The following is a 25,431-nucleotide window of genomic DNA, read 5'->3' on the forward strand; positions in this document are numbered from 1 at the left end:
TTTTTCTGTTATCTAGCCAGTACAAATACCCAAGCATACATATTGTAATTACAAACAACACAAAAGGCATATGTAATGCAGCATAAACAATTTCAAAGTCTATTTTTAATAGCCCAAATAAAACAATAATTGTGAAAGCTTACACAGTGTATGCTGTCAAACTTTATTTTTTAATTGCTTTACTATGTCTAATTTCAAGAGTTCCAGGTAACTGCAGAGAAGTCTTCAAATTCCATAGAATTCGTGCTGTCTTCTGAATTACCTTACCTGAGCCAAAGCTTCCATCAAGTTCCTCACCACGTGCTCTTGGTCCTCAGTTAATATCCTGTGAAGGGTGGCTCTCCTTTCACTATCCTTCTTCAGCATGAAAAACCCAGAATCTTTTTCTTCAGGTGAAGGAGGTGCACTGTGATCCTCAAAGTGTTCATCTGGGATGCTGAATGAAAGACACTCAGTAAAAAGAAACTTTATAAAAACCATCCCAATGCACACATTCCTAATCTACTGTGTAACATAAATGCCAGATAGCTCTTTACCTCAGAAAAAGGGACCGGATTCCCTTCCCATCTTTTTCTCCACAGGATTTGGCTCTTGTTTTGAAAGAGAATGGATCAATTTTTAACTCTGTATCAGGTGAGACAGAACCATATTCACTGCTGCTACTTGTATCTTCCACCAGGACAGGGACAGGTAAGGATATGCTCCGAAGATACTCTATTCATATACAGATATTCAGAAATTAGAATTTAATAATGTCATCATAGTGCTAAAGTGAAAAGATTACTCTTTCAGAGGAAACAGAAAGACTCCAGTCTTCCCACACACCAATAAAAAATATTTAAACAAAATTGACAAAAAACCTCCTAAAGCTTATTCTTCTGGAATAGAGTTACCTTTCAGTTATGTTTTTATTCAAAAGCTTCTTGAGAGATGGAAATGCTGGGCTGTTTGCAAGTTCACTTACAGAACTTCAACAATGAAGTGAACATGCATCTCATATCATGACTTCCAGCAGTAGCAAAATGCTTCTCTAGGGTAAGTCATTCAAGCACCTTCCAAGATCTTAATTTTATGAGTGTATATAAATAAGTATATATTTATATATAATATATATGCTATAGCAGGTATGTTTTTAATCAGATTATTTTGTACAAGTTTAATTAGTTTTTCATTAATAATAAACACACAGTTAAGTCAGAACTTTGAGTTTTAAATTCAAAGCACACATTAATGCTGCAGGAAACTACTCATACCTATTTCAAATGTGCACATCTCAAAATGTACTTTGATACCAACTCAGCATGAAGGTAACTATGTGTGTGTTCAGTTCCCTCCCGCACTCTCCCCAGTTCATTTCCTGAAAGAGAACAGTATCCTGTACCCAGGCAGTACTGCTTTCTCAGTTTTAGAATTTAGTCAAATAAAAATCTGTGTTATCTTTCTCCACAAACCTTGGCTCTGTTGCTACTATAAAACAGCCACCGGTCCCCATAAACAACAACACAGCTCTTCAAGCCTGTATCACCCACCTCCCTAGACAATTAAGCCATAGTCTGGTAGGATTAAAAATAGTAATTTAAATATGCACAATGGATTAGACATTCTTAACAGAGAGAGAGAGGTCACTTATTTTAATAATTGTGCCTGCTTCTCTTTCCAACATTTTAGTGTGACAAATCCTACCAGAATAATGATAACCACAGTATCTACACAGGTATGTTTTGATAGAGAAGTATGTTAAAACTCACCATTTGTGTTAGCTGAAAGAACTGTGGTAGAAAAGCAAAGAAAAAAAGGAAAGTTAAATATGCCAAAATTGACTGAGAAAATAAACATAGTCGAAAGGGTAAGTTGCCATTTTTATGGACTATCTCAACTCTCCTATCTGCAGTCTCCAAAAGTGTGATTTATTGAAATTTAAAGTTAATTTTAATTTGAGAGGGTGGAAACCATGTTAAAACTGATCATCTAATGCCATCTCCTTTCCCTGATATTTTTATTTATTTTAAGTATCATGCTAAAAATATACAGAAGATATTTTCATAAGTATATATGCACACACAATAGAATATGTTATTCATGCTCTCAAAACTGCTTTGTTACTTTGTATAGTTTAGATCATGCTCTCAAAACTGCTTTGTTGCTTTGTATAGTTTAGATCACTACAGGAAATTAATATGTGAAACAAAAATAATGCATTGCACACACATTTGCAATGGGACAAAGATTATTTTGCTCATGTAGAAAACTCCCCTGAGGTTCAATAGCATATTCAAACTTGCAGAAAATATGATCTATGTAAACATTCTTTTGACAAATTAAGAAAAGAAACACAAAACCCCAATGATCATAAAAGCTGCACAAAACCATAACCAGACTTTTATAAACCCTATTAGAAATATTTATATAAATCACTTCTGTGACAACATGATAACAGAATTCTGCTAGAATTCTGCAGTGTTTCTGCAGCAAGCTGCTGGTAAAGAAGGTTACAACTGAACATTCATCTGGGATGGAGATCTGATGTGTTCATCTTAAAGACTACAGGATTAGTTTTAGGAAACAATACCATTGGCAAGAGAAAAATTTCAGATTTTTAGCAATGCTTACCTGAGAGCTTTGATGGGGACTTTCTTTTCTTGCTTGAAACCTTCAAGAATTCATCTATAAGTAGCTCATGAGCAAAAGCTCGTTTATCAGGATCTGGTTCAAAGCAACGCAATATGAAAGCCTTGGCTTCTGCAGACATGGATTCAGGAATTTCTGGGTGTATTTTAAACATTCCCACCTGAGATAAATAAAGGGAGAAACAATAGCCTACACTGCTCTTTTCCCAACCACTACACAACATCAAAAAACTGTTTAGATAATAAAAATGGTATATCATTCTCAAGGTTTGATATTAACTTTCTATAACTAGTTTATAAATTCAAAGAAAAAAATCCTATTACAAACTGTATAAACAATTACATTTTAAAAAAATCAACAGATGTAACTAGAGGTTCTCTTAAAGCAGAACACTACTCTTTTTTTTTTCATTTTGGCTCTGTTTTTTATTTAAACACCCAGGCTGCTGAATAGCTGCTATTGCTCTATTACTCTATTCAAAAGTATACAGCACTCCCTCTCAGTTGAATCACATTATTCTTCTTAACATCCTCGAAAACCAAGCATTTCCTTTATCTTCTTGTCCTGCAACCTCTAATTCCAGCTTCTCCAAAACAGTCACAAGGTTTCCTGTGTTTACAAATACCTCTCTGAGCTGTACAAGGAATATGTCTGACCTTAAACATTGCTGCTTGTGGTTCTCCCAGTTCATAAAAAGGGGGCTTCCCTGTAGCCATCTCAATGATTGTGCATCCCAAAGACCAGATGTCTGCAGCCTTGCCATAGCCACGTGGCCCTTTGTCTATAATTTCTGGTGCCATATACTGAAGGGTACCTGTTTAAAACATATTCTTTTTTTACTTAGGGCTAATGCTGCAAACAGATAGCTAAAGGACAAGAGGAACAAAAACACTGAGAAGTGAGAAATATTGGGAGAGTTAAAAAAAAAACCTTTTTATTATTGAAAATTCAAGAATTTCCATATGCATTCCATATAAACTCAAAATACTACTCAAAATATTACTTGTGCTAAAAGCATTTGGTATCATCTACTGATGTGGATATCGGTTTTCAAAGTCAATGACAACTATCAAAGATTTCAATGAGCTTAGGATCAGACATAGTTCTCATTTACTGTATCAGAGCTTAAGATTAAAATATGGGAGATCACTCTGAATGGCACCCAGAAAGGAAAATGAAGGGACACCTGAAATCTAAACCTAAAAGAGTTGGTGATATGAATTCTGAAATAAGGGAATCAATCTAACACATCATTCGGCATTCTGTTCCACTTAGAGCAGCAATGGAAGAGCAGAGGATGGAATTAAAATAAGAGTCCCTTCTCATTTTGCATAATTATTTAATGCACTGCCACTGCATGATTTAACATCCAAATCAAATTATCAAGCAGAAAGAGGAACAAGTTAATGACAGATTCTGTAGATAAGCGATTTTGGAGATGAAGCCAGGATGTCCAAGCCAATCAAGGGAGAAAAAAAAGATCAGCACGATGAAAAAGCCCAGCACAGAGGAGACAGACTGAAATACAATATAGGATAGACACAGCTCTTCCGTTGTACAGGACTTTGATGTCACAAGTGGAACACCCAAAACAGTGTTCTCTTTGAACAGTGTGTCTTAGTTTGAAATTGCCCCCCCCAGGAGCCGGGGGGGCTAGAGGTGATTGGGTCCCACGGCACTTTCCCCTGAAGGACTAATCACCACTCGTTTTGTTCGCTCCTGTGACAAATCAGATATACACAGCAGAGATTGGCATGGAACCAAGAGAGCACAGACTCAAACTGTTTCCTTGGACGTCGTAAGGAAGAAGAGACTTCAGTAAACAGCTGGAGGTTGGTGAGGGGAGTGAATCAAAGGAAACCCTTTTCCCTGAACACTCTCATGAGAGAAAGACTGCTTACCTATCAGCCAAAGGGCTCCTCCTGGACTGAATTAAGGGAGGGGCTTAGAAGGAAGATAGAAGTGTGTAATATTGTATATATATAGTTGCTTTTAGCTTGTACAGTATTTAATTTGTATAGAATAAATGTATATACTTTCCCTTCCCCCTAGAGGTGTCTGCCTGAAAGTTTCTCTTCGGTGTTGAGGCAAAATTGTGGGAAGGGGTGGGAGAAGCCTGGAAATTGGATTTTGGATTTTTGTGGTGGTTCAAACCACCACACAGTGCATACAAGAACAGTGTATAGCTTAAAATCATATATCAGAAAGTTATTCTTGCAGTAGCCTTTTATACTGATTTGAAGTCAATGAAAGTTCAGCATCTGTGGATTCTGACCCTACATACACAGTTTGAGTGAGGATAAAGGAGTCTCCTCTGGGAACATACCAGTAAAAGTTTCAGTACAAGGATTGATTCCTGCAAGTCTCTTTGAAGTTCCAAAGTCCGAAATCTTTAACACTCCACTGTATGTGTTGATAAGCACGTTATCACCCTGAGGAACAGAACATTCAGAGTAATTATTTTTCTCTGCAGACTCTTCATCTAAGACTTCTTGCATAGCCTGTTCCTACAGTGCACTCTTTACTAGGTATAAATTACCTCTTAAGCCTTTTAAGAGAGGAGATAAAAGAGAAATCAATAGTGTTTCTGGTTTATGTAATCCCATTAACAGAAACTTCATCTCAAAGTGAACTTCCCCTATTATCAGAAGGCTGTAGGAATTCAGTTAAAGAATATTAAAAGAGGGAAAACGGTTTTTTAAAAACAAAAACCCCCACTTTTTTGTCTGCAATCTCCTTGGAAAAAAGTTGCTAAGTATTGCATCCACAATCTTCACTTCTAATCATATTTTATAGAAATTCAATCATGTCACTGAAAACAGAAATAAAAGTATCTACTTTATCACATCAGAAGTTGCTGTATTTCCATTTTTCTAAAAAAAAAAAAACCAACCCAAATATATTTTGTTGGTGCAAATTGAAATCAACAATGGTTCAGCAACCTCACCCACAGTTCAGAATAGCAGAGACCTTTCAGAAAAACAGTTTTTAAATTACAGGAAAAATAAAAAGCTATGCAGTTATGTAACACTATGAGACTTAATTCTCTGCAAATTCTTACCTTTATGTCTCGATGCACTATTTGATTATCATGGAGATATTTTAATCCTTCAAGAATCTGCTTGGTGTAAAAGCCAATTGTCTGCTCATTATTTTTTAATGGTCCCCATTTTGATCGTAGAAGAGCAGAAAGGCTGCCTATAATTTTGGACAGCAAAAAGTGAGAGTAAAAATCCAATTAAATTCTGCTTTCTCCCCAAAGGAAAAAAGTAACAACAAATATCAATCCCAATGCAAATGTAGGCACCTCTTCTATAACCAGCCCTCTCCAGGCAAATGCTTACTTGCATCATCACTGGCCTGAGTGATTAAAGAGAGTCTCGGTATCTCCACTGGCCTCAGATGCAGCAGAGAAGTGTATGCCTCCTCAAGCATGCAAATCAGAACCCATTTAACCAATATACTCACCTCCCTCCTATACCAGGAGACAAGCCCGGGAATGTTGTAAAAGAGTGAAAAAGTGTGGATGTGCATATGCATGTGTTTTTACATACACCAACCCCACAGTTACTCAAAAAGCTAAGATCAAGAAGTGGGATTTTTGTTACATCTGGCTGCTGTGAGTTCTTTAGTTGCAAACAGAAGCAACAATCACGAATCCCCTTTCTCGTGTAATGTACCTGAAGAGGGCTGAGCCACCAGAGAGTAGCTATGGTTGATCCAGTAGGATGAGCACAGATCATCTCTATCCTGTGTTGGGTTTGCATGGAAAGTGTTTGGTAGAAGGAGGGCTGCAAGGGGGATTTCTGTGAGAAGCTGCTGGAAGCTTCCCCTGTGTCTAATAGAGCCAATGCCAGATGCCTCCAAGACAGATCTGCCACTGGTGAAGGCCAAGCCCATCACCAATAGTGGCAGTGCCTCTGGGATAACAGATTTAAGAAGGGAAAAAAATACGTGCAACAATTGCAGCCAGAGAGAGAAGTGAGAATACGTGAGAAAAACAGCCTTGAAGACACCAAAGTCAGCAAAGGAGGGGGAGGAGGTGCTCCAGGCACCAGAGCAGAGGTTCCCCTGCAGCTCATGGTGAAGACCATGGTGAGGCAGGATGTATCCCTGAAGCCCATGGAGGTCCCTAAGCTGAAGCAGGTAGATACCCAAAGGAGGCTGGGACCCCGTGGGAAGCACATGCTGGAGCAGGCTTCTGGCAGGACCTGTGGCCCCACAGGGACCCATGGTGTTCCTGAAGGACTGCACCCTGTGGAAGGGACCCACATTGGAACAGTTCATGAAGAACTGTAGCCCATGGGAAGAACTCACACTGGAGAAGTTCATGGAGGACTGTCTGTCATGAGAGGGATCCCACCTGGAGAGGGGAAGAGTGTGAGGAGTGCTCCTCCTGAGGAGGAAGGAGCGGCAGAGACAATGTTTGATGAATTGACCACACTCCCCATCTCCCTGTGCCACTGGTGGGAGGACGGAAAGAAAATTGTGAGTGAAGTCAAACCCAGAAAGAAGGGAGGAGTAGGGGGAAGGTGTTTTTAAGATTTGGCTTTATTTCTCATTATTGTTCTCTGATTTGGTTGGGGAATAAATTAAATTAATATTTCCAAGTTGAGTCCATTTTGCCTGTGATGGTAACTGGTGAGTGATCTCTCCTTGTCCTTATCATGACCCATGAGGCTTATGTTCTATTTTCTCTCCCCTGGCCAGCTGAGGAGGGGAGTGACAGAGCAGCTTTAGTGGGCACCTGGTATCCAACCAGGGTCAACCCACCACAGATCTGAGGTAAAAGGATCTTGCCTGTTACAGCAATGATCTGAGCTGTATCTGCAGCACACCTATCTACATACTGAAGCAGAGGCCTCAAGTACTTTGAAGACAGTTTTCTCCATTAACTTAGGAAAGAGACATTAAAGAATATTACACCTGCATGAAATGTATCTTGTGGCGGTATTACAGGTTTTTATACTTTTAAAATCCTAAAAAAACCCAACCAACCACCAAACAGGTATACCCCAAAACTTACCACCTGGCACCTGTTCCATGAATATCTTAATGAAGCCATTTTCACTAAGAGAACCTAAATACTGAACAATGTTCTTATGTTTGAGATGCTTATGCAAAGCTATTTCTTCATGCAGAGGTTGGGAGTACCTGGAAAGCAAAGAAACGGTTTATTCAAAATTGACCTTTGGGAAGAAAGCCTTGTGTTTACTGTAGTAGCTAAAACTCTGTTTTAGGTCTCATGAAACATATTTACACTGAAAATGACTACTTCGTAAATGCATTTAACAGTAGTGGTTGTGACCACCACATAAAAAAATTGTGTAATCATACGTAAATCTATATAACATATGTAAAATATATGTATTATTCTATATACATGCACAGAAAATGTTATAAATGCATGAAAATTGACTAAGGAAAATAAAATTTGTAGAAAATTAACTGCTCTCCATCCTAACTCAAAGAGAATAAACAGTTGTTCAAGTGACTGGATTTGTACTAGTGCCAAAGCAAACTAGTAAACTATAAAGTTAGCATATAAATAAAACCACTTTAATAATGAAAATGAATCACCATTTAGATTTTAATTAAAGTAGAAGCCTTTTCTGAAAGCAAGAGTGGATATCAGAGTAAGAAAACAGAAATAATTTCATGGAGAGATATTTAAAAGAACAGATCAAAACAATATCATCAAAGATAATTTAGTCCAAGGTAAAATATTTTTCAGAGATAAGCTTTTCAACAGTCTTTTTGTAAAGAAGGTTTCTGGAGTCAAGATCCTTCTCCATTGTGGAACACCACCGGAGCTCAACAGCTGATGTGCTCCCTGGGCCTGCCCTAACACTCTTCCTAACTTAGGACTGCCCTAATGCTTCCTCTTGGAAGCAGGTCAGCTGCCAGATTCTGTGTATTGTCTGGCAAAGCACTAATATCTGTGGTCAGCCTTTCAGGGCAGCTGAAATAGATGAAGGACACAGAACTACTTCTGTCAGTCGAGGTGTGAGAAGCAGCTGCAGCATCTGAGCAAGTAGAAGACATTTTCAGATGTTTATACTGAGGGAGTACTAACAGCAAACTCCACCTTGCAGCTACTTGCCATCAAAAGGAATAGTTTTACTGCCACCTTCACCAGGTTACTCTCAGCACAGACTTCACATTAACACAGGTATATTCTCATTCATTATAATTCTTCTCCCTGCACTTTTAAACCACACAGTTAATTGAGACTCAAGCAACTATAACAATTTTGCAAATAAAATAAAGCCACAAGAAAATTCTTCACTGGGATGAAGCATTTTTTATTTTAGAACTTAGCCATTAGAAGACTTTAAATGGTACAAAGACAAATTCTAAAGCATCATTATGGAATGGTTTGAATTAGGAAGAGACCTTAAAGATTATCTAGTTTCAACCCTCCTGACATGGGCAGGGACACCTTCCACTAGACCATATTGCCCAAAGCCCCATCCAGCCCAGCCTTGAACAATTTCAGGGATGGGGTATCCACAACTTCTCTGGGCAACCTGTGCCAGTGTCTCACCAGTCTCACAGTAAAGAATTTCTTCCAACCTAAACCCACACTCTTTCAGTTTGAAGCCATTCCCTCCTGCCCTATATGCCCTTGTAAAGAGTCTCTCTACAGCTTCCTTATAGATCCCCTTTAGGTACTGGAAGGTTGCTATGATGTTTCCCCAGAGCCTTCTCTTCTCCAGGCTAAACAAGCCCAACTCTCTCAGCTTGTCTTCATAGGAGAGGTGCTCCATTTTTCTCATCATACTTGTCTGTACCCGCTCCAACAGGTCAACATCATTCTTACGTTGGGGGTCCCAGTGCTGGATGCATCACTTGAGCTGGGGTCTCTCGAAAGCAGAGTAGAGAGTCAGAATCACCTCCCTCAACCTGCTGGCCACACTGCCTTTGATGCAACCCAGAACATGGTTGGTTTTCTGGGCTGTGAGTGCACATTGCCAGGTCATGTTGAACTTCTCTTCACCTAACACCCCCAAGTCCTTCTCCTCAAGGCTGCTCTCAATCCATTCTCTGCCAAACCTGTAAGTGTGCCTGGGATTGCCATGGCCCACATGTAGCACCTTGCACTTTGCCTTGTCGAACTTCATGAGGTTCGCACAGGCCCACCTCTCAAACCTCTCAAGGTCCCTCTGGATAGCGTCCCTTCCCTCCAGTGTGTTGACTGCACTACTCAGCTTGGTGTCATTGGCAAACTGCCCATGTTGTTGACAGAGATGTTAAATAACGCTGTCCCAATACCATCCTCTGAGGAATGCCACTCATCACTGACCTGCACCTGACCGTAATTCTTGAGTGAGACCATACAGCCAGTTCCTTATTCACCAAGTGGACTGTCAAATCCATGTGTCTCCAGTTTAGAGACAAGGATGTTATGAGGGACAGTGTCAAGTGCTTTGCACAACTCCAGGGAGATCACGTCAGCACTCTTCCCTTATCTGCCACTGCTGTAACCCCTTCATAGTAGACTGGCAAATGTGTCAGGCATGATTTGCCCTTAGTGTTGCAGTGTTGCCATGGTGGCTGTCACCAATCACCTCATTATTTTTCATGTGCCTTAACATCATTTCCAAGAGAATCTGCTCCATGATTGCATTAGACACAGAGGTGAGACTGACTGGCCTGTAGTTCCTGGCATCTTTCTTATTCCCCTTTTTAAAAACAGGGGTCTTACTTCTTCTCTTCCAGTCAATGGGAACTTTACTGAACTGCCACAATTCCTCAAATATGATGATAGTGGCTTAGCCATTTCATCTGCCAGTTCCCTCAGGACCTGTGAATGTATGTCATCAGGTCCCAAGGACTTGTGCATGTTCAGGTTCCTCAGATGGTCTCAAACCTGATCATATGAGCAGTAGAAAGATACTTAAAAGTTGCTGCTTTTTATCAGAAGTGGACAATGCTCTCAGGCAGTTCTTGAGCTGCCCTGTGCAGTGCCAGGAGTTGGACTTGATGATCTTGATGGGTCCCTTCCAACTTATCATATTCTATCTCCTACAGTGGGTGGTTCTTTATTCTCTCAGTCCCTGCCTTTGCCTCCTGTGACCTGTGGCTGGAGCAGCTGTTGAACACAAAGGCAAAAAAGTCGAGACTTCTCCATGCCCTGGGTAACTAGGTCTCCCGATTCCTTCCCGAGTGGGACCACATTTTCCCTAGCCTTCCTTTTATCACCAACATACTTACAGAAGCTTTTCATGTTGCACTTAATGTCCCTGGCTAGATTCAATCAGGTACTTTAGCTTTCCTAACCTGATCCCTGGCTGCTCAGACAATTTCTCTGTATTCCTCTAAGACTACCTGTCCTCGGTTCCACCCTCTGAAGGCTTCTGTTTTGCATCTGAGTTTGTTCAGGAGGTCCTTGTTCTTCAAGCAGGTTTCTTAGGTCTTTTTGCCTGTAGTCTAACATTTCCTGAGAAATAAATTATTCAATAGCTTATATTTAACATACAGCACTATTGAATACTCACTGCTTTTTGCACAGAAGTAGTTTCATTTCTAGCCCTGCTCTAATTCAGAACTGAAACGGTTTTTACAAATTCAAAAGATGGTAATTTTTGCTTTTAAAATTATACAAACTAATTTCAGAGATTAATCCTTTTCTTTCTATAGACTTCTTTCAAAGTGCAAAAAGATCAGGTTACAATTAATCAGAAGTGAATTATTAATTTTTTCTTATTTTGCCATTAAAAGAATAATACTTGGAATTCATTCTGGAAGCCTGTAAATATTTTTGAAAATTTAGACGAAAGACTAACAGTTTCTTAATAATCTCTTCTGTGGTATGCTTTGCACACTGAGTCTGAAACCTTTTCCACTGAAAATTCTTTTAAAATGTGTATTGGAGAAGAAAAATATGGATTTTTTTTCTTTGAGCTAGTTATTGTTCTATTCAGGCTATCTTTCTATTAACCACAGTTGTTATAAAACTGCAAGAGTTATCACACAGTGTTCTGTCAACATCTAGGCTCCAATACTGCTCAAATAATAATATTTGATGCTGGCTAGGTTGCAGAGAATAATGTTCTTTTTCTACAAATGGTTATTTTACTCCCAGGGACATACATTCTAGCTAAATGTGAGAAGAGTAACAGCCATTGTGGTGGGTTAGAATAGCCTCTTTTATTTACCATTTTGAATACCAGCACTCTCCTTAAGATAAGTGCTATGTAGGATGGGTAAAAGCAGCTTCCTTGCTGATATTAGTTGTAGACTGAACACTGCACAAACAAGGATACAATTATTTCATCCTACAAAGGAAATGCAGCATGCCAAAATATGGGATCATAGTCATAAATCAAAAGAAGACAAATGGGCAAAAGACAATAAACTTGGAAATATAGATTCTATTCCCTCCTGAAATGATGAACAAAAATTCAACAGTTGGCACAGTTGCTATTTAATCTACATTCCTTTAGTATCTAATTCCTCCTGCTACCAAGCAGTGTTTTGTCTTTATCAAAAGAGCTTCCTTCATAAAAATTATTTCTTTAACCAGGAAAAGGGGAAAGGAAGGATTTATCTTTCTCTTGCCAACCATGGCAACCATGGACTTTATTTTGAACTTTTCATAGTGTTTCTGAACATAAGCCTGAGTTATAGTCTTTTATAATATTTTACAGTCTCTCAGTCTTTAAAGATTCAAGCACTCAAGTCACCTGTTAAGCAGTTTGTACAACACTTGACTTCAAAAACCAAAGGCTAATGTAGAATTTCAGAATAAGAATAACTTGACAGTTTAATCCAGTCAATTTCAGTAAGAATATATTACTTTCAACCTTATATCACTTTTATTACAATATTTGTGGAAATCTACATATACAAGATAGAATACACTTGAAGTCTTCAGAGCCACAGATACTATGGACATCAAGTGCCTGATCTTTATATGGCAACCTTTATAACTGAAAGAGAGTAACATACATAAAGTGATCGCATTAAAAAAAGAATTAACAAAGAAGTCATTCCACATGATTAATGTCACAAGGCTTCATAGTAAGTGGTGCAAAAACAAGAATGCAAAATGTCTTTATCAACAATTCAGGCTCAGAATTTTAAAGGACTCCACAGATCATGAATTTCAATATGAAATCATGTCCTTTTGTAAGGACATGTCTGAGTATATCTAAGTAGATAGAGCCAATCACTAGGTGTTTGAATGAGATTCTGCACTTTAGCAGTATTTTTTTTGAAAGAAGTACTAGTACCAAAGCCAGCAAACATCTAAATTCTCAGTTGTGATCACGTTCTACTCCATAACTTGTAAATATCTACTTACAAAGAAAGGGAACACCATTACATACCACAGACAAGTAAATTATTGGCAGTTTTGTAGAAGATGTACTCCTTGATCAACCAACTGACTAATCGCATTAATGAAGAAATTATGTAACGCACAAAATTTGGAATTAGCCACAATGACTATACCTGCTGTCTCTCTCTGGGATTTCTTTAATAGCAATTCTGACTTGATTGCTTAAATCTCGTCCTGCATATACAATGCCGTACGTTCCCTTGCCCAGAATGACTCGTTCGCCATTTTCATCATACTCGTAATCATACTGCAAAACAAACAACAACAACATAAAATGAAACAGAAGGATAAGATTTATTCCATCTCACCCTGTGCTCATAACTAAAGCATCTAGGATGCTAGTAGTTTTCTGCAGAATGCAAAGGAGGAAAGAAAAACACTTAAAGAAGACAATTTGGATACCGTGCAGACACGCCTATGCTTCTCCACTGGCTACTAAGGTAGCCATTTCAGGGAAGTGCACCAAGCTAAACTATGCTGGCCTTTACCTGTTCAGTGTAGTTCCGCTTGCATATCTTAGCAGCATCTGAAAATCTGCGGGCAGGTGCTGTAAAAGCAGCAGCCGACGACAGAGGGCACTCTGCGCCAAACGGAGAACGCCGGCTCCCACACAGGCACGGAGAGCAAGGCACTTATTTGTTCCAGGTGCTCTCCTGACCTGACTACAGCTTCCAAAACCAGCACAGCCTCAATTCTGCCAGTGCCAGGTCTGTCAGCAGACTGTGCCAATGGAGCTTAGTCAGGACTGCAGTGCATTAAGAGTGGTTTCAGCTGAGTTAGAATTTCAAAGAGTTTAAGGCAAGTCCAAAAAGGTTTGTTAGACAGATTATCTGATCTGTCCCCTTTTGTGTAACAAAGGAATGTAATTTCACAAGCTCACTCCTGTGCTAAACCCAGTAACTTATGCTTAAATAAAGTATTTTTTATTTTCCATCAAATAAAGATGGCTATTTTTTTAATAAGAGAGAGAATCCACTTCTTTTAGTACTTTGTTTCAACAATTAATTACTCTTATGGTCATGCCTCTTAATTCAAATTTCTTCTGTTACTATTTAATTACGGTTTTTTTCAAATTATTAAAGAGATCATTAGCACATTGTTATTTTTCCTGTGAAAATATTTGCCCACTGTGATCAAATCACCCACTGCTTTTCTTTTTGCTAAAATAAACAAGCAGGCACCCTAAGGTTCTCATTATAGGCTATTTTTCTATGCCACAAGTTACCCTAGTGGTTTTCCTTTGCCTGATCTCTGATTTCAGATATATTATAAAATGACAACATGAAACTGGGAGAGAGAGCTGTTCGTATTCATTACACAGCACTGACTCAGTTAGTTATGGATGTCTCTAGAGCTTCAGGGCAGCAGATTTTCATGTGACAGGGCATGGGCTTAGATATTCTATCCTATTTCCCTGCCACCTCAAAGAAAGCCCTATTACCTTAAGTGCTGCACTGCACCCAATGGCCTGGTACTCACTTTTCAACTAGGTGTATGTTCAGATAAAACTCAGGGTGAGAACAGAGTGTGTAACGGTGTACTCAGCCAAGCTATAACTTAGCTAACAGGGGTAGTAACAGAAGTAGGGAATCCTAAGCTTCAGTTTGAGTTTGTGAGCTAAGGGTATAAACAGACTCCCAGCAGCACCAACATGATCATCTGATTTGAGTTAGTTGTTCACTGCCGTGCTACCTACAGACAGTAACTAGCCAGGACAAGCCTTCCCCTACTAGAATTATATCCTTACTTGTTGTGCAGACGATCTGCCAATAATGTAAGTGCACACGATTCCAGTGATGCATGAAACAGACAACAAACAGTCTTTAAAATTTAAACAGATCCTAATGCTGCCTGACTATGAGTACATTCTGATGTAACTGTTACAAGAGTCACTCTGCAATCAGCACCACGGCAGAACTCCAACATTGTGTACCTTCTAAAGTGAGTATGCTAACTGAATTATAAGAAATTTATCTATGCTGGGTATAAAGACTACATTAACACCCTTAAAAAGAATCATTAATAGATAAACAGTAGAGGATAAGATTTTATAAACAATAAGTTCACTAATTTCTCCCAGGAAAGGGGTGAGTAACTTACTTCTGTGAAATAGTAGACAAGAAGCCCAAAATTTACCATGTTGGGGGAAAAAAAGTAAAAATACCTCTAGAGAGTCTCCATCACATTCCCCTTCCTCTGTAGTCTTCCCTATTTCTTCAGTGATACTGTTCACCATGTCAAAAAATCTATACCAAAAAAAAAAAAAAAAGAGAAAAGAAAAGCAAATACACACTTAAGACAGTATGAGGACAAAGAAAACACTTCTCTCTAAAGTAATGAATGAAAGAAGAGAGGACTTAAGTACAGTATTATTTTTATATAATTACATATTATATAACAATAATATATAAGTATATATAATTTATACAGTCAGTATAAATTCAGTATAAAACTTTGCTTATCAGAAGAAAAGGAAAATTTTGTTTACATGCAGAATTAACAGTCAAAATCGGCAGTTTTTCTACTTCTTTTACACACTTCTTTTATCATACTCCACGATATCTGAAATTATTAATGAAATTCGTATTTCAAAATCTACACCCAGGGTAAAATTCTCATCCTATACCATGATTTCTTTATGTCCAATGAAAACACTGAAGTATCATGAGAAGCGCCTAGAAGTCCTGCCTACATTTGGAAGAGTTTTTGTAGCGTAGGAATGCCAGTTCCAAGTTTTTGCTTGAATGAAAAGGGTGTCTATTTTGCACCTTTTCATTAAAAAATAGTATTATATATGGCTTCTATCCTTTTGAAAGAATGCAAGTACAAAAATCATGTCATACTTACTTATCTCTTAAGAAGAGCTCAGATATGAAGGGGAATGAACATGGTAAAAGAACCTACATGAACTAGAATGGATGAGCAAACAATCTACAGACTGGGCTGGGAGGTGGCCACACTCATTAATAGAGAGTATTAATTTTAGGCAAAGTTGCAGCCTTTTTTAGCACAAAAAGACATGAAATTTCCTCTGGAAATGCCTCCTGGATCAATTCAAGACCACAGCCCTTAAGCTTATGGAGCAGAAACACAGCCTAGAAAAACTGCAACACCCCTAATTTTGTGCAACAAACCCTTGCCAATTATTCTGCAGGGACACAGAAACAATCTTACTTACATAAACATATGCTAATGTAAAAGAAATTAAGTGTGCTTCCTCATAATTGCAAATAAAACTGTAGTTACAGTTAAAGAAAAATCCTGACTTTCTTGTTACCCCAAATGTTCCCACTTCAGAAAGTCCATTTTAAGTTTACGATGCTTTGTTGAACTGGGGGCAAAGAGACAGTTTTAGTAAGCCTTAATACGATAAGTATTACAAAACTAACCCCAGGAAGGTGTGCGTAAAAAAATAATCAAATTTGTAATTACATTTGTTTCTAATGTTTGTCTGAGCTTGCACTTTGACCCTTCATACATCATATCTCCAGGGTACTGTAGTATTAAGCTTTAATAGATGACCACTTATGATGCTCAGATCAACTGTCACCATAGCTCTGAAACAGTCAGTCCCTCTTGTGCATGAAGACACCATCTACCCCATCACAGGCCATGCTTTTTTCTGAAATAACAGTGACAGACCTTTTGCAATGAAGTTCTGTGCAGAAATAGATTTGAAAGTCATCTGAGTTGTGCAGCACGTATAGGAAACAGCATCGTTCTTCAAACTTCGAAATGCTGAAAGAACAGCCAAGCAAGTTATTGGAAAGATGCATTTGGACTTCCACCAGCTTTGTCAAACCATACAGATCAACCCATTTAACATAGGAAAGCACCAGATTAAACCTGAGAAGCCATAGTTTTTCCTTATTGTAAAATTACCCTCTTCTATTCTCCGAAGTTCACATTCTGCTGTTTGCTATCATTCAGCTGGCCCCCCTTGTCCACGGATTGCCCAAGAAACAGCGGGAGCAAAGAAATTCATTGGAATATTTCCATTGACCCGTAACATTTTTGTCTTCCGTGCATTTAGGTAAGGCCCCTAATTTTCACTCCTGCAGCCAGGATGAAACATCCTTTCAGGATCATATTAGAAAACTGGACTTTGAACTCAAATCAAGAATTCTTCCTTCTTTAGACATCAGCCACAGCTCAATCTTGAACACAAAAATTTCTGATCAGTGCTTTGTTAATTGGTACATTGATAGTACGTTAGAAAAATATTTTTAAAATAAGTCAGCATCCAAATATGAGGTGAATGACTTTACCCCCCTTGCCCACCCACATCGTCCTTCAGTTTTGGTTTTATCTGCTATAACTGGAGAACAAAGGTAACAAGAAGGCAAGAATGCCATTTTCTTATAGATGCACGGATGTCTCAACAGAAAAACAGAGGAGGTGCAAACTCTGGTACAGTTATCAGTTTTCCACCCCAAGTAGGCTGCAGCTCTTGTAAAGATTCATGAGAACTGTTTTATATGCATGTCATTACTCTGCTCCTTAAAGAAAATATTAAATTTTATTTGAAATAGCTCTTTCTGTAACTTTGTCACATATTGAGTGCCAGCTGTCAAGCTAATGCAGTATAATTGATTGTTACTATATTCAAAAAGAGGGAAAAAAAGATGGCTAGAGGTATTACAAGGGAATATAATGTAGTATGTGAGAAATCAAGACAAAGTAAGTCTCCTTATTTATATTATTAATATACCGGACCAAATCCACAGTTCTGGTGAAATCAATCTATTTTAGCTGGATCAAGATGCCATCATGCTTTTCCTTAATTTATGATACAATAAAGTAGAATTATATTCTATGTTGTGCTAAAGGACTGACAATTTGATTAACATAATAGGTTTTCTTTAAGTATGAGGAAACATTTGGAATTGTCAGCCTTTAAAAGGTGCCTCAGGTTGTCTGATCCTTGCTTTCCTTTATGATTCTTCTGTTGTAGAGCCTGGTAATTTTTGATAAATAAATGGCTCTTTAGATAAGCTAGGGGGTCTGCCTTTCATAAAGCTTCTTATGAGGAGAGCAAACTTCATGACAAAAATATTTGTCTTTGGGTATGGTGACTCATTTATTTTCACATTAGGAAAAATTCATAAATGCTAAGTAATGTACACATTTGGGAAGAGAGTCCCTGTTTCCAGCTTATAAACTATTTTTTAATTCAAGTTTTTCAAGCATATAAGTAAATTCCCTAGATATGGAGTAACTGATATTAACAGAATTATTCATTCATTTCAAGTTCATACTGAATAAACTGTCAGCTGAAACCTGACATGCCCAGAAACCACTGACTAACACAGCAGTGAATAAAGGGTTAAGAATGCGGAGTGTACACAGAGGCCACGCAAATTCATAAACATTTAAGACCTTTAGGTGAGCATTTACATTGCTTATATGTTGCTTTTCTCCCTGAAAAATGTTGAAGTAAAAAACATCCAAGTTCTAAAAAGTGGATCTAAAAAGTGACATTGCTCAGGAAATGCCTCATTTTGACAGTGCCTAAGCAGATGTAGTACCTGCTGACTTCTACAACAGCAGAACTGGGGCTGAATTTGCAAAACTCCAGAAACAAATAGGGAAGCACAGCGTAGCATGGCCTTGTGCCCAGCTCATGTACATCCACAACTCCCCTTAGTCAATGAGAAACACTGCAAATGCTGTAACTACTGATTAGTAGTGCTTCCAGATGAAGCAGCAGATGAAACAGTTGAACACTGGCAGCAACCACAGAAAAGCAGCTGTGTGGAACTTTTGTATGTTTGCTAGAAGTGTAGCAGTACAGACACCTCTCACTGTTGTAATTAAGTTGTCTGACGAGATTCAAAGCTCTAAGAACTTGGAACAGAAGACAAATATCCTTGTGTTAAGCTTGTCTAAGTTCTTAAGCTACGAAGGAAACTGCATGCAGATCTGAATCCAACTTTTCCACTGTTTCTAACACTATATTCATCAGGATGACCTCTGAGGCACTCTCTCACAGAAACAACACAAGTAGCACGTATTTCATAATTCAGGTTTTGTTCTAAACAGTGAGATAAAGCCAACTTGTAGTCTAGCAACTTCAGTCTGCCACTTGATTTTTTGTTTTTCTATTGGAAAAATAAAGCACCTTGTGGTAGCAGCCATGTTCTAAAAGCTCTGATAAAGCCTTTAAGAATAACAGCACTTTCTGGCCTGATTCAATAAGAATCATTTGTACTTAAGAGGTCAAGAAGGCATATGGCAAAAGTAAAGATATTTACATTGGCACACAAATCACTAATCGATGAGTTTCTCACGCTAAAGCCAGTTGCTATAACTTACTGCACACAGAGTGTGATCTAGCACTGTTCTGCTCAGAGAGTTCCATATACTTACCAAGTTGCTTTGTAGTTCTTGAGAGCTGAACCCCATTACTCATGAAACAAAGCACTGATTACACTGGCTGTTATGCAGCACGCAGAAGAAGTGACCCTCTGTCACTTCTGCCAAGTATTTACCAGAAACATTTCAATGCCAGATGTCTCTTCAGGCCAGTCTGTCTCCTTATGTAATGCCATAAATATTTATGGAGGTCTTTGTTGAAAAAGCCTCCAAGATCATGGACAAAGACCTGCCTTGTACATTAAGGCTGCATTTCTAAAGCTGATTCTTACTAGTCTAGAAAGTCTGAGGAACCTCATAATGCTGGGAACTCCCCCTTCCTCGACCGCTTTAAGTCTAGGAGTTTCAAAGTAGCCAAAAATAGTCTTGATCCAAAAATAGGTTAGAGGCAGGCCTGGTTCTGAAGCTTCTCCCACTCCAAAGAATACTTGCCTTCATAAAACTGGGGAAAAAACCCCCTGTAAAACACTGAAAAATGAAATGATCAGAAATTTGTCTATATTTAAAAGAAAAAAAAAAGCTCATTCCTTTTTATGCTTGCATAAGATAAATATTTCCTCTTGCAGCTACTCATGGAAGCAGCCAGAGAGTTCTCTAAGAATTCAGTGACTCTTGGCTCACTGTAAAGACATCTGAGTTGTTTTGGACATCTGTTCAGAAAAACAGTTTGGAAATAAAATTGACAAGTTAAATGATAATTCACAGTTTAAATAACGAATGCAGGAGGGTACACCAGAAACAGTATACACCATAGCATGGTTTAATAAGGCGTAGGGGAAGTAAAACCAAAAGGACAATATACAAACAAATTCTTTTTCTCCCTCTTTTTTTTTAGAAACACACAAAAACATACTGTAACCAAAACCCAAACCAGACTGAACTAAGCATATCATTGCAATTTTTGCCTAAAATAAGCCGAATCCCACAGGATTGAATCTTTGTGCCTATTGATAGTTTGGTTTTTTAAGTTACTTTTTGGAAGGAAAAAGAACTATCCATCTGTGCAAAAACATCCTGCAGACATAGCAACAGCTTTATGTGTCAAACAGTTATTATTAGAACAGAGTAATGACTATTTAAAAAATATAAGTTTTCTGGACTTTTTTAAATTACACTAAAAGCAAAGTGGAAAGTTGCAGGATGACAAAGTACAGATAAATCCTAGGGGAAAAAAAGAGACTAAGATGAAGAAGTGATACGAAGAGGTTATGGCAGTCATAGAATGTCACTCCTAGCTCCACAGCAGCAGCTTAATACAACATTCATTCAGTTACTCTTTTCATTTCAAAACACAAAATGGAAACAACTTACCTTACTCCCCTGATAGAAGCAGCACAGAAGTTCCACTCATGGATACCCTTCTGTAACACAGAGTAGAAAATATATAAATAAATAAAACATTCCTTCCTACAGATGAAGTGCCAGTAGGCATATCTTCTAGACTGAAGCTCATGAGATGGAATGAGAAACACTTAAATTACAACAGTCTATTACCTGTTAACAGTTATTTTTCAGGGGTTTTTTTTCACTTGAAACCAAAGCAACAGAAGTTCTAGATAGAAGGTTTGGGTTATTTCCTTACTGTTGACTCTGCAAACACAATATACTATTTTAGAAAACATTCAAAATAGCAGATAACAAGAGCTGCCAGTATAGCCTTGTCTGGATACTGAACCTGGGAACACATGCAGCCCTCTGGAAAGTGGGGGGGGAAATAGTCCACCTCTGAGAATAACAAGAGCCTGCTCTGCACACTCAATCCCCTAATATGTGGGAAGACCAGGTGGAGAGAACTACAAGTAGAAAATCTAATGCAGGAGAGCAAAGTGGCAAATTCTTGAAAAGTAGGGGGAATTGCTCAGGGAAGCAAATCTGAAGACAAACTGTCCAAAGAAACAGAAAGGAGACTATTTCACTAGGAATCCAGAAGAGAGCAGTAAGTAAGTACTAAAACCCCTAAGAGCTGCTGGAGTAATAAACATGGCTGGAAGAAAGAAACCACTCTATGAATAAACACAAAGTGCCAGGCGTCACTTTTTTTTCAGATCTTTTAAACTTACAGCTGTCACACTCAGCAGAACTGAGTTCTCTCTGTAGACAGTCATATTGCTCTGTGTTTATATTCTAATAAAACTTTACTGTTAGCAAACAGAAGTCTTATGTATCTTCGAGTGAAAACATTCTCCTTTCAGGAAAAGGTACAACTACACCACCTCACAGCCCTGGCAATGTTGTGATCCCATCACAATGAGAAACATATTTGAAGAACCTCTGCTTTCTAGAGCTGAATTTCATTTGGCATTTTAGTGATCTGAGCAATTAAAATTCACAGACCTTTCTTACTAAGAGGTAAATTTATAGCATAAGGGCATAGTGTCAAACACAAACATAATAAAATATATTTCATAATAAGACTTTAAAATGTGTAGCTTATAAAATGTTTATTGAATAGTGAAATACACAAGAAGTCAGAACAGACACATTGCCAAAATAGTTGCACAATGTGCAGGAAATGACATTGGAAATTACTGTCCCAGCTATAAAAGCTTTCTATAAGGTTTCCTACATTCTATTTTCCCTTCCCTATAATTCTTTCCTTCCTGCTCAAATCACATTAAAGGTTGTGATGCTAATATGAAATGCCTAAGACAATGTACCAAAAATGCAAGCAAATATCTTTCTTGATGCACAAGTTTCACGCTATTATAATTGTAAAGTACAAAGAGATACTCCAGTATCTCTTCAATGTTAAATGGAGCAAGGGTTTCTCCAGTGGTGTACAGGAACAGGAGAATAGCTTGATATTAGGAAAAGTTGAGATTGCATCTTGAAGTAGAAGTACTAACTGATGCTAGCATGAAGAGTTTGTGAAACTACTATTCGAGTTGCCTGGTTCTCTTGCATGAAGAAAGATCACCAAATCAATCCCTCTGCTAATAAGGAGGTGTTTCTGCACTGTCTTTTACTTCTCCCTTCACATACAAAGTCTGTCAGTTTCCAATTTTCAGAGCTCAGCTATTGGTGCTATCCACTATTAGGAATAATCTGAAATGTAAATAAATTAAAATATATGTCCTGGCAGGCAGAAATGCTCAAGAAGCATAACAAGAAACATAATTATTGTGGGTTTTACCTGTAATCTATGTGCAACTAATCTCTCACAAACTGATATGTCTAACTACACAAAGTTCTCAAGCAATGACATAATATAAAAGTTATGTTCCTTCATGATCTTACCATGATTTTTGAATACACTGGAGTAAATATATCTGGCATGCTATCCAAATTCAGCATCTGTTCTTTGGTTAGGCAAAAAAACATCAACTACCCAAAACAAAGCTCAAAATGGATTCAGAAGCCAATATGAAACAGAGACAGGCTGTTCTATTTCAAACTTAAAAACAGCACTGCTGCATTCCTCTAACCCCATGCGGAAAGGGCTACTAAAATTAGGGAACTGCAAGGCAAAGGTAATGTGCATTCTACAAAATAAAATGCTGTCTGATTTTTGTAGGCATTTGTTTATCTTAAACTCAGTAGTAATGACATAAATGTTTAGATATGTTTCCAAAAAAGGCAACAGAAAAGGAAGAGGCCACGTTATTTATCCTGGTATTGACTGTCATTTGTCTATTTAATTTGTGCATGAAAGGAAGTTTATACGCTTTGTAACTCACAAATCTTATTCTTGGAGCACTGACTGAATTCTGGAAAACAAGTACAACCATTAATTTATGCACCAAAATGAACTGAACTCTGACAGACCTATAGTTGGTAGACTGAAACTGGACAGATGAAGTTTCCAAACCCAACTGTCTAACATGTCCTTGCAGTAGACACAGGTGGTATTTGCTTGTTAATCAGCCTCCAAAATGCCTGTTTTCGGCCTAGTAAGGATCAAAGGACAAGTATTCCTCTTTGCAGTGGGCTGACACAATAAATCATTTTCCTTCACAACATCTTGTAGCAAAGACAAATATTATATTGGTTATATTCAGCTGAAAAGGAAGCTGGTGCCTCCAAATTTTTCTAGTCCCTTTTCTCCCTGTACGGTTTCTGATGGATTCTAAGGACTCTGACAAATTGCAACAGACTGTAATTGTACAGCTGAAAGGGTAACTACCAAATTGCCCATTGCATTCTTTTGATGGGTATGATGGCTCACAAGGCAAGGATGCCTGCACTGAGTATTAATCAGATCCCTGGCTACTCAATAAGGTTACCACAGTAAGGATTCTGGCCAGAGCAGAAGTACTAGAAAGTGCATTTAATGTCTAATGCTATTGATTAGGCATTTGCTGCCTTGCTGCCTTGCTAGGGCAGCAAAACCAGGAAAACACTAATCCACAGAAAATACAAAGATACATGCCTCATATCAGGAAGGAGGAGGGGAAAAGAGAAAGAGAAGGTATAACATACTACAAAGAAACTTTAAACACAGGATAACAGATTTATAATAATGGAAAATGCTACAAAGCAAAGGTTACAAACCCTGCAAAGCCAAAATACCTATCTTCTGAACACCAAACACATATAGATTGATACATCCAAATCCTTCTCCCAGTCACAGGATAACTGGGCAGTGAAGTGACACAGATGTGAAAAAGGCTATTGCTGAAAGTATCAAGCAAAATATCCCAGTACCTAAATGATAAATGAATGCACCATGCAATACTGTTTTTGGAATATGAGTGCACATGCTCAAGTAAGGTTAACTCAAACTGGAACATAAGAAGTCGTGGCAATGAGGTGCCATGTGCGGCCAGTATACCAAGCCTATTTGTTTTGCCTAAAAAGAAACCTACACAAAAACCCACACTAAGAGATATTAGGATTCTCCTTAAAAATACAGTAAGATAAAGTTCTCTCAAAGAGAGAAAGGAGTCACTTAATATAAACACTATGTTAGCAAAAGAACAAGTGTGTATGAAATGACAACAAACAAATTCAGATTGAAAACGAGAAGACTTAAAGGAATACTCTTCCACTTCACCAGTAGTATTCCACTCTCATCTCTTCTAGAGGTGCAGTGAAATTCTCAAACCACTTTCCAGCATGACTAGTCAACTGTGAAACCTACACTAGTATTCAGACAGAGCTTGATCACTTTATGTGAAACATTATATGGCAAGAGTGTCTGCAACAGAGGCAAACAGGACTCAACAGTCCAGAAAATTCCCTCTAGTCCTATGTTTCTTCTTATGCTACAGTTAAGCAACTTAACAGAATGGAAAATATTGTCTGTAGATGAACTAAATACACGCACAAAAAAGCACACAAAAGCAAAAACAGTATGTAAGTACAAGTAGTTTCTAAACAAGTCAAATTCTGAATACAGAAATACTTTCAGAACTGGTACTTTAGAATAGCAAGATTTAGTCTGTAATACTGACAAATAATTCTTTACTGTGGGGTAAATTTTTATTTTGCCCAAGAATTGTATAAATTTATTTTTTAAATTATTCTCAGAGGCTAAGCCTACTTCAAAAAACATCAGAGTTAACAAATAAACAGAAATTCATTGATCTAGGCAAACATTTCAGTTTGTGCTCTGAAGATGCTATTTCAGCTGCCATTTATATTTTCTCATGAGCTCACAGCAAAAACTCTAAGCAGTAGAGCCTCACTGTATTTTGAGTTCAAAAATGTTTCTCCTTTTACAGACTACTAGTTAGGAAGGCTGAAGATGGTAGACTTGCCAGTGTTAGGTTAACAGTTGGGCTTGATGATCTTAAAGGTCTTTCCCAACCTGAAAAATTCTATGATTACCTAAAAAACAGGTCTTCACTGTCTAATCCTGCAAGCAAACAAAATGCTGCCACAGAAGAATGAATAGTGCTAATTCTTACAAATCACACCATCCCCAGTGTTTTGCCTTAAGCTGACTCAGTCTCCTTTTACTCTTCATATACCCCTTCATGTTTCTGTGCTGTCATCCTTCTCCAGGGTTCTATGACATCCTCCCTGTCTTCCCCCTTACCAACATTTTGCTTCCTAAGTATCTCAGAATGTAATAACCATTCCAAGTTTTCCTCTTCCCTTCCATCTCCGGTTTTTCTAAGCACCTTTCCAAATACATCTGG

General features: G+C 38.0%; 1 protein-coding gene across 1 annotated transcript in view; it reads right to left on the reverse strand.

Moving 5' to 3' along the window:
* Positions 1-25,431, reverse strand: part of MAP3K5 (mitogen-activated protein kinase kinase kinase 5) — a 104,962-nt gene that overhangs the window by 15,630 nt on the left and 63,901 nt on the right. The window contains exons 12-23 of the mRNA XM_027633853.1: positions 20,660-20,709; positions 16,616-16,711; positions 15,138-15,219; positions 13,087-13,220; positions 7,655-7,782; positions 5,690-5,826; positions 4,955-5,060; positions 3,285-3,442; positions 2,611-2,788; positions 1,749-1,769; positions 537-714; positions 268-436 (exon numbers count right to left, since the gene is read on the reverse strand). Of these exons, the coding sequence (XP_027489654.1) occupies positions 268-436; positions 537-714; positions 1,749-1,769; positions 2,611-2,788; positions 3,285-3,442; positions 4,955-5,060; positions 5,690-5,826; positions 7,655-7,782; positions 13,087-13,220; positions 15,138-15,219; positions 16,616-16,711; positions 20,660-20,709 (1,437 nt within the window). The remainder of the gene's footprint in view (positions 1-267; positions 437-536; positions 715-1,748; positions 1,770-2,610; positions 2,789-3,284; positions 3,443-4,954; positions 5,061-5,689; positions 5,827-7,654; positions 7,783-13,086; positions 13,221-15,137; positions 15,220-16,615; positions 16,712-20,659; positions 20,710-25,431) is intronic.

This window comes from Corapipo altera, unplaced genomic scaffold (assembly GCF_003945725.1).
Source record: "Corapipo altera isolate COAL_440 unplaced genomic scaffold, ASM394572v1 2b, whole genome shotgun sequence".
Classification (NCBI taxonomy): Eukaryota; Metazoa; Chordata; class Aves; order Passeriformes; family Pipridae; genus Corapipo; species Corapipo altera.